General features: G+C 37.0%; 1 protein-coding gene across 1 annotated transcript; it reads right to left on the reverse strand.

Annotated features, from left to right (window-relative positions):
- Nucleotides 1-4,764: 4,764 nt before the first annotated feature.
- Nucleotides 4,765-9,437, reverse strand: LOC115805947 (apoptosis regulator BAX). Its single transcript, XM_030766657.1, has 6 exons — nucleotides 9,281-9,437; nucleotides 7,874-7,922; nucleotides 7,602-7,763; nucleotides 6,415-6,547; nucleotides 6,076-6,180; nucleotides 4,765-4,863 (listed from the first exon to the last, which is right to left on the reverse strand). Exons 1-6 carry the CDS (start codon nucleotides 9,345-9,347, stop codon nucleotides 4,765-4,767), a joined length of 615 nt encoding a protein of 204 aa, XP_030622517.1. The 5' UTR covers nucleotides 9,348-9,437.
- Between the last annotated feature and the right edge of the window lie 5,223 nt (nucleotides 9,438-14,660).

Genomic DNA, 14,660 nt, shown 5'->3' on the forward strand with positions numbered 1-14,660 from the left:
AAAGTTTATGGAATATACCATGGTTAATCTGACATTTTGGAGAACATTTGGCAAGTATCATATGGGACATAAAAGGTAAGTTGCTGACACTCAAACATATATTTTATATAGATTCTCTTTTCCCTTAACAATCGCTACATCATCATGCTAAAAACAAAATAACCTCTTACTGATTCATCAACAAAGGCACCCAACTCTAAATTAGTGAATGTTCATCAGAATCATTATCCCATGTTAATTAATGCTGTTGTCATATAACTCAATCTTGTTGTATGTTGCTGTAACTGTCCTTTCTGGAGCTGTGTAGATGAGAAACTGCTTAGCTGGAATCCAGTAACATGATGTAACTTCAACTGCCAAATAACTACATTTCAGTCAATTCAGCTGAATAACTTTGAAAGGAAGCAACCCAGAGAAAATATATGAGAGGAATATAATAAAAATATATAATAGACATATCATAGAGAAAATAACATCTTTTTGTGTATGATGCACTTCATCCTGTCCTTTTGATTTATACTTAAGTGTAGGCCTTTTTAAACCTCTCTCCTTCTGTCACCATCACACACAAATATAGGAAACAAACCTGAGGCAGTGGCGATAAAAGAGTAAGGGAATGAGTCTAGTACTCACAGGGTTGTTAGTTAACATTCTGCCCATGACATCTCATCCATGGCTGTGTGCCCTTGGGCAAGGCTCTTAACCCCAATGCCCCCCGGGTGCAAGGAATGCTGCCCACTGCTCCTGCGTCTGCTGTGTGTGTTCACTACCAGTGTGTTGGATGGGTTAAATGCAGAAGACAAATGCACTGCTTACTGTTCACAGTGTGTGTGTGCGATCACAGAGATTTACATTGACATTACTGGTGTGCTTTTGAGCATAACACTTGTGCAAAGTTGTTCTGAAGGTGCATGGCTGATGACAGAAAACAGCAACAGCTAAAAGTCAGCGTTGTGGCTTTATGTCGTTATGAACTCCTTTAGCTCTAAGCTTCTGTCAGAAGCCTCACGATTCATGAGTTCTGCTTAAAAACAAGGGGTTTTTTTTGTTTGTTTGTTTGTTTTTTTTAATGTGCACGTGCCTGGCAAAACTGTGGGCACATTTAAAGAAAGCATATTGCATAATTACTCAGGTTTATAACCATGAGACCATTCACATGTTTGACAAGATTAGTCTGAATATTTGCCTCTCACTTGTATCCAAACTGACCTGCTCCAGACTCATTGTACAGCTGTGTCTACTGGAGAGAAGCCAGAGAGCATGCAATGACCACTGGTGCTAGGATGACAGCCTATCCTGAAAAAAAAAAAAAAAAACTCACACCAATCCATCACGTGCAGGAACATCATGTCAATATTGTTTAAAACACCACAGCCAAATATTATTCAACCGCAGGCCGAAGTTTGTCTACCACATACAAAGCTGATACTGAGCACCTGTGTTTAGATTGTCAGTAGATATTTTGTAAGATCTGAGCATGACAACACAGCACAATATAATCTTACATCATGTTGCATTATATCATGCTTATGTGCATGATTTTTGCTTCTTTGTTTTCAGTTTCATTTGATTTACTTCTTGTTTCTGTCGTTTGTTTTTTTCAAGAATGTTTTCCATTGCAAAATGTTGTTAATGTTTATTTAAAATTAACACAATTTATTGTTGGGCTGCATAGCCCAAATAATTTTTTCAGTGAAAAGTAAATTCAGCTTCCTAAAACTGATCAGTGCTCACACTGCAAACTCCCTGCTAACCCAGCAAAGCTACTGTGCACCATTACAAAGATCACTTTATTAAGGAGAAGTACACATGATATAAGAATCATTTACAGGGATTAATATTGTAGAATAGACGGTGTAAATAACTCAATGTCTAGGTAAGGATTATCATGAACGTATGGGAGTCTGCAATGATTTACAGGTTTTTCGTATGCAGAAAACATTTCATGTGATAGACATTGTAACTTTCTAGGAACACAAACTCTTGTTACCCTGTGTTAACATTGTAAAGTTCTGTCCATTTGTTTACCACGTACAGCTTTGAAGACAACACCTGATCATACACTGTTTATGACAGACCTGTTTCATAATGGCATGTGATGAGACCTTTGGGCAGGAAACTTTCGTCAGGGTCACGTTGAAGATCCATACCCCATCATTGTAACAGCTGTGCTAACACTGGCATAGAACTCATGCCCTTGAAACTAAATCAGTGTCATTCAGTTCAAACACACAAAAAAATCTCCCTAGGAGAATTTTCCAAAAGAATAAAGTGTTACTGCTGCTGCTACATAAAAGACTAACTTTGAAAGTGAAATGTCAACACAGTCATGAACAGCCACTGAAGTAGAGGATAGTTTTCCTGAAAATCTTTGTCCTTTTAGGATTATCTAAATCACAAGTGGCATTTTGCAATATTCAAGAGACACTTCTGACTTGCGGCCACTGTGTGTGTGGTGCAGGAGAGACTTGAGCATATTCACATATTTTCACTGAATGAGACACATAGAACAGAGAACAGAAAACATATTTTTACACCTATTTGTTGTTTATTTACTTGCATTCCTGAGACAGTCATTGATTTAAAAAAAAACAAAAAACAAACAAGACAAAAAAAAAAAAAGAACAAGAAGACAAAGAATTAGACCACTATGTGATCTTAAAGCACTGTGTGTGTGTGGGGGGGGGGGGGGGGGGGGGGGGTGGAATCCACTTTTCAAACAAGTCGTAAGAGAAGCTGAGAAACACAGGCAGGGGCATTTACAAACCATCCAATTCCTTCATTAAATCAATGCGCTGGCTTTCCAGATTTTGGATAACCCTGTCTTTGACGAAGTGACCCTTTTTCCACGCTTTTTTGAGCGTGTCTTTCCTCTCATTAATAAGACACTTCTGTGTAAACAAGGGCAAATATGACAGATATTAGTTGATCAGGATCAGTGAATTCCACATAACGGTAGTAAATGCATGAACTGCAGCCACAACATTTAAATTCTTTGGCACTGTAAATATGGACATCAGGTAAGAATATTTGATAACGCTTTATTTTACAGTCTGCTAATTACCAGGTATTAACTTAGGAAATGAGATGGTAATAAAAACGTTATTAGGATGGGAAGTACTAAATAATTTCCTGGTAAGTAAATAGAAACCTACAAGCAAACTAGATGGCAACAACCCTAACCCTAACCCTAAAGTTTCCTAGTAGGTTTCCATGTATTTCCTAGATAAATAACTTAGTACTTACTATACTTTTCTGATGGGTACTTTCTGAAAAACTATATTCTGTGGCCATCTAGTTTCCTAGTAGGTTTCTGTGAACTTACCAGGAAATTATCTAGTTCTTTCTATCCAATTTTTTCTGGCACTTTCCTAATAACCTTAATAACTATATTTTTATTACCATCTCATTTCCCAGTTAATACCTGGTAATTAGCGGACTGTAAAATGAAGTGTTACCGAATATTTCATTTATCCCTAAATAAACATTACTACATGTGAATTGATAAGCATTTACCACTGAGAGTGATAAAAGAGAGCACATTTTTAACTGGTCATATCAGTTCATTGTCTTCACTTTAGGCACAACCCTCATTCTGAAAAAGATTTAAAAGATGGACACAACTTGTTCAGAGTAGGATAAATAAATAAGACAGATCTTTTCCTAAGTTACCCATAACCTTTTGTGGTAAAAACAAGCACCTATCTGGAATTCTTTTGAGGTTGGACTTAGTTCAGAACTACATTTTCTTTTCCATTTCTCAGATTAATTCAAATTTGCACAAATAACTGTATGAGTATGGAACAATGGTACAAACTTGTTTTCCCTCGATAGTGTGACTTCATCCCAAAAAATATATCACATGCCTAAACCCAGAGGACAAGTGCACAAGCTGTAGTTTATGTGAGTTTGTTTCTAGCAGTACAGAGAGATCAGGTTCAGTACTGAGAGTAGACATGTGACAGGAGGGTATGGGAGGCATGAGGTTGGTCTATGTAAGTCAGTGAGTGTTTGAAGACAGTGCAGTTGTACAAGGTGTCTTAAAAAATTTGGCCAAAAAACTGTCACATCACATGTATCTTCTCCTGCGGCTCTTCACAAAAAGCGTATTATTTAGTTCAAAACAGATGTGACAAACACAGTCCAAATGACATGTTGGTGGCAAAATAAATTTAAATTTTTTTTTTTAAATCAAACCAATCAGAATTCAAAAGAAAAAAATTAAATGGAAGAGAAATTCTGCTTTCAACTTCATCCATTAATCCTCATTGTGGTTAAATGGAAATCTTCCCTGATGACGTTATCTCTTGGATATCAGTATAAAATGTGCATGTAAACATTGTGTGCATGTGGAGCGACAGAGGTTGTCAATTTAAGGGCACTACAGTTGTAGTACTCTCGTTCATAGCATCACATTAGTCACCAGAGGTCCTTGTCTTAGAGACAGTGATACACTGAAATCCCTTACAGTAGAAAAGGCACTTTCACAAAGACACAGAAAGTTAAACTCTTCCCTTAGCCTTTTGCACCTACTAATAAATAGTACTAAATATCATGGTTTCATGACAGCTCAATGCACGTCCGTATACATACTTAAGCAAAATTGAAATGAATCAAAATTATGGTCACAGAGCATATTGCACCTGCTCTTTTTTTCTTGTTTTACCCCAACCTTCCATAAACATGCTCTCTATTCAAAACCTAAAAAAAAAAAAAAAAACCTTAAAAAAAACCCTGGTTACAGAGAGGTCAGATGGGAAGAAATCAGCGGGTTCTTCTCCAGTACACCACAGCCACTATGAACGCTGCAGCAGCCACAGCTGTCATAGTGCGCCACCTCCAGACGCTTCTGACCACACCCTCCTGTGGAGGAAACACACGCCATACTGAGCGTTAAACATAAAACATAAATCTCGTCTTCCTGAAACACAAAATGCATTCCTGAAAAAGAAATATCAAAGGCAGGATAGTTTGGATTCTCTCTACACAGGTTTAATTATTTAAAAGTTGTTCTCTTTTTATCTGTAAGAATAACGGTTTGGATTATTGGATTATTATCCTATTTGGATTTTCACTGCATTACCACTGTTTTCATCACTGATTAATATGATGTTTTGCTTGTACAAGTCTTCATTTTAGCTTCTTTCACAAAATTCTAGAGCGGAATTCCATCATTTTCCATGCAGATTTTTCCAGTGTGAAATATCTGTGACTTTACATAATGTTCTCTGTGTAGGCACTGACAAATGTTTGCCAAGGCCTTGTTCTCATGCCTCACATATTTAGTTCACATTAAGTATCCTGCACCACAGTATGCTCCATGACGCTCATTTGTTTGAAGTCCAAACCCACCAACCCAGAAATGGCCTCCTTTATGATCATGTCTGCACTATAAAACTCAAACACCCCTGGGAATTCCAAACAGCCATCTAAGAGGTTCTGGATCACACATGCATTCTGCACTTGTTCTAACTACGGTATGAGGACTTTGCTTAACCTACTATTTATGTTGAAACTAGATTTAGAGCATTTTATACCAGTTTTTTTTTCTATTGCATCTATTGACACATATATTCAAGCTGAGTATATGATTCCCTTATCTGAAGACAGATGAAAGAGTCTTCAATGTTACACTGAAATACCACTTTATGACTAAATATGTATTATGTTTTTATAAGCTATTTTGTGTGTCTATGCATCCTAAAGAAAGGTAACCCTTAATATTGATACATATTCATCCAAGACTATCAGCAGGTCTGTAGACTTGTTTACTGCTGGGATTATGTTCCTAGTTGGTTAGTAACTTGGTTTCTGAGCCCTTTATCTGTGACACAAGTGGGCACGTTTCCATGTGTGGAAGCCTGTGTCTGGGTCGACCTGTGTGGTTCCATCTGGGTGGTCAGGCTGGCACACATACACAGGCACAGGCACAGGCACACGCGTGTGCGCACACACACACACACACACACACACACACACACACACAAACTCTCACAGAAAACTGCACATACACACACAAACACAAACAAACACACACAAACACACACAAAAACACACACACAAACACATCCTTACCCATCCTCCCTGTTGTCTGAGCCATGCAGAAATATGCTGCCTGATAAACTGTAACACCCAGCTAATAATCTTCTTGATTATTTCCAAGTGATTTTGAGTCAAGGCCTAAGCAATGAGGAAAGAAAGTTTGTAAAGCTTGTTAAAAGCATGAGTGTCATCCTGTCTTGTTTATGAACAAACACTGAGTATGTATCTTAAAACAATCATGAATCACTTCATATCTGCCACATTCATTAACAGGAAACAATATTTGTTTTAGATTGTGTATGAGCATTTGCCAAAGTCTGTCATGCTTGTTACTACCCATGCCATTTACCACTTGGTCTACCCAGTCATTACCTTGTAGATGAGCCTATAAGCAAGGTGAAACAGGGCAACCACCCTTCCCCAGTTTATGCCATCTTCAAAGATACTGCTGGCCACAGTGAAGAATACATCCTGGGCACAGTTCGCCTGGACAGTGTTAATAAGACTGTTGAGAGAAACATAAAGTAAATACATGGCAGACGGATTTATATTAATCATCAGTAAACAGCACAGGCACGATGTCAGTTCATTTTGACGTAAATGACATTTTTTGCTACATAGGGTAACATTTAATATGGAAGTGTCGGTCAACAAGCAAAACTGAAGAGTGTTCAACAGATCTACATCTTTATCACTCAACCAACAACTGTTCTTTCTTTTATTCACTTATTCCTTTGACATATCCCACAGACATCTGTAGTTTCAAACTCATTTCTCTTTACTGCCATAGTGAAAGCAGTCAGTGGATCAAGTGGATCATGGCATAAAAGTTTGCTGCCTTGTGCTGAATCACTTTCCCCATAACGGTTTTCTCACCGCTCATTTACATAGATCTATCCCCATTACATCCTCCTTTTGTTTTGTGATCTCATAAAGGACAGTCAAAAGTTTTGCACTGTAATACAATGCACTGAACTTGAACATCTCATTTTTGGCCAAGCTAGTTATTCCAGTCTGAGAACAATTCTTTTTAGCTTTTAAACACATGCATGATGTGCATTTCCAAAATATTTTAACACTGACTGTTTTGTTTTAAAAACTAAAATATTGAAATATGCTATCTATATTTTGTGTGGCAAGGTTTCCAAAAGTCTAAAGAAAGGACAGTAAATAGTGTAATCATGGCTGGATATCTTTCTCTCTGTACTGAGCTCTTCATAAATGGGGAAAAAGCAAAAAATGCAAAAAGTGAATTCAGTTTACATACTAGGCCAAAAATGGAACACTTAATCACTGTATATACTTTAATTTTTTCCTTCTGTCATACTGCTTCATAAAAATGCTCACTTTTGTTTTTAATTGTGCCTACATATTATTTGAAATCAAAGGGAACAGAGTTCAGTTGACTGACCAGTTGACTGATCATTAGAAAGACAAAAGTCCCCTATAAAGTCTAGAATAATAACAACAACAACAACAACAACAATAAGAACAAAAACAATAACTGCAATAATGATGATGATAATAATAATGATAATATAGTTTACTCAAAAACTTACTGTTGAAATTCAGCATTCCGGTTAAGGTCATCAGCAATTTTAAGAAGTTGATCTACAACCTCTTTCATTTGTGGATCGTCTCCTTCATGAGCTCTTCCACCTAGAACTTCTGGCTCCACGTGCAAGTTTGGATCTTCTGTGTTTATTCTCTCAATCACATAACTTCACAAGAAAAATCAAGAACACATTATCTTTAGACAGAAACAGTTAGAGGTGGAATCAGTAATAAGTCTCGTCAAAAAATTTAGAATCACAGTTCAAAGTCTACTTACCTCCGGAAAACAACTGCACTTTGTTCAATTATTACATCATCTACAACATCTGAAACAAAAGGATAGACAAAAATGATCACAAATACTAATCTAACTTTGCCTTGACCAAACACCAGTTAATTCATCTTTTCAGAAAAAAAAAAAGATTTATATTTCCAGGCCAGAGGACAATAACATCAAACAGTTTACGTCCCTATTGGGTCAACCAGCGCCCCAAGGGCAGAAAGAGAGCGCAATGATTTTAACATCAGACTAGAACCATTTAAGCCTTTCTCTGCTCAAATACGAGGAGACATGTCAAAGGGTACAGCTTAAATCCCCAGGGATTCACTAGATAACAATTTCTTATTGAAGAACTTGCACTTCTGACTGAAATTGACAGCTATTCATTTAGCCCCCTGTGTGAGCTGAATTTAGCATGACACTACAGGGCAAGAACAAAAATGTGCAATTTACTGAATTCCTTGAACTGCCGAAGAAAAACAGTAGTTCGAGTAACTACTAAGGTTCAAACTTTAATGTAAACAAGTCAACAGTGACCTCTACTGGACAAGGTTTAGAATCTAAATTCTAGATTTAGATTTTAGAATCTCACTTGTACTCATTTGAATTTATGTTTTCTCTTGAAAAAAGACTTAAAATTCTGTTGATGTGCACAGTCTATTAACCATATTTTAAACACATAACTGTATTTTTATTCTGAGTTAAAACATTTTGGTACCAGAGGACCAAGCAGTCGGGTCAAAGGCTAAAATAATTTTGTTAATTAAAGTAAATGACATTCTCCTGATTATATTAAATGGAACAGATGATATATTAAACATCAGATAACTTCTCCAAAAAAAAGGGCGGGGGGGGGGGGGGGGGGGGCGGACGACGACACCACGAAAAAAGACCCACAATCCAATTAGGGGCCAAAGTCAAGTTGTGTTTTAACATTGCCGGCTCAGCTGACTATTTTGAACTTCATAGACCAACTATTCTGCTAGCCTCATCTATGTTCATCTAATCAAGATAGATACTAAGAAACTAAAACAGAGAGGTGAAAAACCAAATCCTGCAAATTCTGGACATATGATCAATAGCTTGCCAGATTTTTATATCCAGCTCCTCTTGCGGGTGTGACGACCATGATAGGTGACGTATGACACCAGAGGAAATTCCAGACAGACATTGGAATACAATCAGCGTTTTAACCTATTGATTGTCTGTGTTGTCTAGAGAAATGTGAGTATGTCTACACAGTCCATAATTTCAAATGATACATATTTTAAACTTGTACAACAGAATGAACTTACGAACATTAGCAGGCTACCAGTTGCTACTTAAGTCATTACACTTCCATATGAAAGAGAAGCAAATACATTAAAGAACTTGGAATATGTAATGAATGAACTAGATCCTCACCTTCACCACCAACAGCACCCTTTAGCTCAGTGTCGTCCGCCTCTTGTCTTTCTCCAGGGTCTGCCATCTCGAAGCTTTAGAAGTTGACAAATGCCACAACTTTGCTTCTGCCTCTCGGCTAGCTAGCCACAGCTATTAGCAGTTAACTTTCTTCACTTGGTTAACTCGCCGCTTGAGATTTCACAACCATCTATGGCTACTAAGCGAGCAAATCTAACAATGCCCCTTCCAAGAAACAAATATTGTTTATTTTAGGGCATTATCGAGGTATCTGTGAGCTAAGGGAGACGCAGCATTGAAGTAACTGAGAGCGTTAAGTTACAACGATCAAGGAATCTCAGAAACGAGGAAGTAAGGAAGTAAGACGGAAACATGCGAGGCGGGACTATTTAAATGCAAAACATCCTCATCAGTTTGTCTGGGACAGCTCTTAAATCCTGTGACTTCATCACGCTCACTTTATTTTCGAATGAAAAGAAGAAATAACGTGTTATTTTCAGGAACATGGAATTGTGATTTTGATGCTGCTGTTGTTGCTGCTGGTTTTGCTGCTTATTGTGATGGAACTGTTTTAACCCAATGGTGATTTTGTTGGGAGCAGAAATAAAAGAATAATAAACATGTATGCAAATCGAGAAGTTAGTGTATACAGTTTATGCGGTATACGATTTCTTTTAGAGTTCCCACGATGTAAGTACCATGTTGAGTCAATACTAGTGGTCGTATAACCAGAGAGCGTCGCTGTTGTGTTAGTAAAGATTCTGGAGGAACGCATGCGGGAGATGTGCATCACCCGGATGGTGACACCTTTTTGTTCATTTTGGTTTTATCACTGTTGTTAAAGTGACTTCCAGTGCTGAGAAAATTTTTCCACCAGCTGTCATGTTTTTGCAGTGTTTTTAAATGTGCCTCACTTATTTTCTATTTGTTTTTACTTTATAGGTACTTGCCAAGGAGTGGAGACAAGGAGGAGTGTTTTATAGTTTTGGACTTCTATCACACTTTCCAAACAAAGGCTCGTGTTGTAGTACCGTGACTGGATTTTTTTTTTTTTTTTTTTACAGGTATTTGGTTTAAGAACATGAAACCCCCCTCCTTAACTTCCAACCCCCGCTAACTGTTTCCGTAAAGCAAACCTGTATGTCAGGTTATATTTCCTTTGAGCCAGTGGATTGTTTGGTTCACCCAGGGGAATGAACCTGCTGCTGATGTAGTCACAGACCATGCAGGGTGTGCCTTGCTGGTAGATTTCCACTGTATGTTAGGTGATAGTTTGGCTCAAGAGAATCAGTCATATGCTAGAATTTTGTTTATGCTTTGAGCTTCATTTAAATATCATTTTTAGCATCATGTGGCTGAACTTTATCACACATCTTTTATCACCCCTCACCATTGCATCAGTTGAAATGATAATTTCTTCTTTACAAATGCATATCTTGAAATATATCACAAAGAACCATTTTAGATGTATAGTACAGATGCAACCAGTGTAAAAGGAAAACAGGGGAAAAAAATAAGACAGGAGAGCATATCCCCTATTACTTAATTTCATGATTAGTTTAAATTTAAGGGCACTGGGTATGCAGACTCTCAGATGAATTAGATGTCAAGTGACCACAGCTTCCACTTTTTATGAAACAATGTACCATCTGTGCAGTGTAGCAATGCACTCAGTTTCACTTCAGTATGAATTTCACCACCAATGCACCACCAATTTCAAGGATTAAAATAAAGAGTAAACTTTTATGCACTATAATTAAAAGCAAATTTACATATACACATTGAAGCTGTTGCTTTTAATTTTGGTATCCATATGTGGCCCCACAGTGTCCCACCCTAAACTACACCTTATATGAGTGGATTTATTACAAAGTTAATCTCAAAAGAATTCACACATCCTCCTCAGGTAAATTTCCACTCACACCAAAATTCAGCCTTTTTCAAGCAGCAGAGACAGCAGCTAGACATACATGTTCAGACTTGTTGACTGAATTCCTCCTATGTAACGGGTTCAAAAGAAGAGTTCAGGGGATGGTTTTCTGTAATGTAGATCTCCAAGCTGGTGTAGAGCTTGGCCAAAAAACAGGGACACCAGCATGTCTTTACAAGTTATCTTGTGATGATCAAGACATCCTCACAATATCTTAACTACAGCTGATAATAAAATGACTCTATGTTAACCTTAGCACAGGTTGATAGAGACATTGACTAGAACATTCATTTGATGTGGTTGTGTTTGTCCAGCTCAAAAAAGTCCACTTATTTTGCTGTCATTTGTCTTGGCACAACTTTTTCTTTGGCAAAGCTGGGGGAATAAAATGATACTGCGATAAAATTATTGTGGGAGGCCATAAGATCAGGACTGTTGATGTGTTGATATTATTGCTAAATCACTATTAAGCCTTTTTCATGACTTAACTATGAGTGAAAAATATCCTGCCCAGGGCTTACCGGAAATATCCCTTACAAATGATCCAGCAGTAGTATTATCATGTCCTTTTACATCGTCATCGTCATCATCATCATCATCATCATCATCATCATCATCACTATTGTTGAAATCACTAAACACGCTGACCTCACTTTGTGGACACTTTCTATTGGACAAAATGCTGCTGACCATTAGTTTTGCTGAGAGCTGATTTTGTGGGAGTTCTGGGGAGTTCATGAAGTGGGTCCAGGCTTCTATTTTGACAGTGTCTGAAGATCTTCCCCCACATCCAGATGGCCCTCGTTTATCTTGATGGTCATTCTGTGAGAAAGTCCCCAGACCAAAACAGACTTTGTCAGGCAGTGTGGCAGTATCTCACTATGGCTCTCTGCAATGGGACACAAGAATGATCTGCCAGCTTGTTTTAATTTAAACCTCATAGTGTGTCAGGAACTGCGGGGGACAAAAGGAAATGGACAGTGCATGGGAAGTATTAAACGCAGTTGAAGTGGGCTGATTTATTAAACTGTTTCCCACGGATAACTACCCGTCCTTCTGTCAGCCCTACTCAAATCATCATTTTGTTGACAGATATTTCTTTCATATATGTTTAGGCCCTAATTCATGAGTTATATAATAAGTAAATTATTACAATATGATATGTTATTAAAAAATACATTTGATTAAGTTGGTTTATATAACTTTGAAGTAATTCCAGGATGTGTTTGGATTTAAAATTCTACACACACCCTGTGTAAGCTTTTTTTTATGATATCTTAAAAAAACTGTGTGAGGAGCTACATATGGAAGCAAACACAAAGGATTCAAATGGTGGCTTCTAGTACTTCTGAAGAAATGCTGTCAAATACAATCATTCAGCATTAGTCCACAGCATGTAACATGTTGGACCAGATTTTTGCAGCATTAAACGGTTAGACCTCTGACTTATGATTGCATGTCTTCATTCTAAAGGGTGATGAACACTGTCAGCCTTTGAATTCTCCTTGTTTATTTTTCTCATAACCGTAACATTTTACACCATGATAGTTGATAGTATGCGTATGAATTTCACATGATATATGGACCAACAGAGAGAAAAGACCATTAGTTATGGTAGTTAAGTTAAGGATTTGATGCATTGTTTTTCTGAGCAGACAGAGTTAAAGCCTAGTGCTCTTAAATATATTCACCTCACTGGAGAATTTTTTTTTAAAATGCCGTTGCTATGATGCAGATTTATTCTCATACACAGTTCCAAAAAGTTCTCATTTTTACAACCCAAATTTTCAAACCTCTACAGTGTTCTTACCCAAACAACTCTTTTGATGGGGGTTTGCTGCATGACTCTGACCGTGATAGCTGAGTGTGAAGATAATATTAGCTGTCTCGGTTGGAAATTGTGTATGGTCAAAGTCTGAACAAGCCTCTCTTGTTCAGAAAACTTGAACAAACCTTTCTTACACAGCCAGCTGAATGCACTAGTCCCTGTAGAGATTTTCAAAGCTGATGTTTCCCTGAAGAAAGCCATTTAATATTATTTAAATTGATCTTGTGTTGGAAAACAAACACCTCAAAGTCACAAATGGAATAATTTTAATAAAAGGCAATTTTTTAGAGAATTTTTTAGATCACATAAAATTGATAGGAAATAGGGAATAAAAGGAAGTGTATCCATCCAAAACAAAATATATTGTGTTGTTCTTTTCATTTTGAGTGGTATTTCCAAATGGCCAAGCCAAAGTGATTCTTTCGAATTTGCCAACACAACAGAAAACCCAGCCCTTAAATATATTTGAAAACCAACAGTAACAACCAATATATGAATTAAAGATGCTCACTAAAACATTGTTTGCTCATTTGTTAATTTATTATTCTCAGCTACATAATATTTGCCATTTCACTGTCCTGAGAGTATTGTGCATTACTGTGCTGGGGCCGTTTGATTTCTCTCTTCTCTCTGATTATTCTTACTTGTGAGATGTGAATTACAAAACAAAAATAAATAAATAAATACATACATACATACATACATACAGAACAGTACATACATAAATACTTAAATAAACATTTAATGAATGTATTTAACGATTTACTCCTGTAAATGTCAGTAATACAAATATAGTACCAATGACTTTCAGTAAGAAATACCTTTAATATTTTAAACAATGAATGGTAACTACCAAAGCAGAATCCTAACCAACTGAAATATAATAATATCCTCATTCATTTGTTCATGTTATCTAGAGCAGAAGTATATTGGTTATCTGGGTAAAAAGAGTAGGCAACTTTAGTTACAAGCTTCAAGATAATGTTTTGTCTGCTGAATGATAAATCAAGTTACACGTTATTTTTGAACATGTGCGCTGCAAAAACATTCAGTAACTGTATGACAGCAGAACACTGAAATTTCGAAATTAATGGAAGGATCCAAGTTTTTATCCTTTCATTATGCTGTTCATGCCTTAAAAGAATTCTGAAGACGGATGTGTGACATGTCCCATTGCTATGGCTTTGACAGCAAAGTCTTAACATGCTTACTACAGTCTCCTTGCAGCTGAAAACAAGAGGAGTGCACACAGCCAAGATCAGGTTTGTTCATGTCTCCGACCTCTCTCGTGTACATCATATAGGCATGTTATTCACAGTGAAATGTTGTGGTCAATTAAGTTTCACTTCCCATCCAAGCACTGATATACACTACGTCTGATAAACAAACTGACTACTGGGTTGGACATAGCTCTAAAAGGAATATTCACATGAGGCTGTCAGGTTTAGTAGGATCTAGCCACCACCAAAAAGGAAAGAGGAAGTCATGCTGGCATGGACCACAAGCAGTGATAAACTAATGCAAGTGGATCTTGAATTTTCAAAGCTACCAACATAGTTTTACAAATTTACATCCCAAAGTACACCAGCTAATAAACACTAGAGTAACAAAGATTATTTGTA

This window comes from Chanos chanos, chromosome 2 (assembly GCF_902362185.1).
Source record: "Chanos chanos chromosome 2, fChaCha1.1, whole genome shotgun sequence".
Taxonomy (NCBI): Eukaryota; Metazoa; Chordata; class Actinopteri; order Gonorynchiformes; family Chanidae; genus Chanos; species Chanos chanos.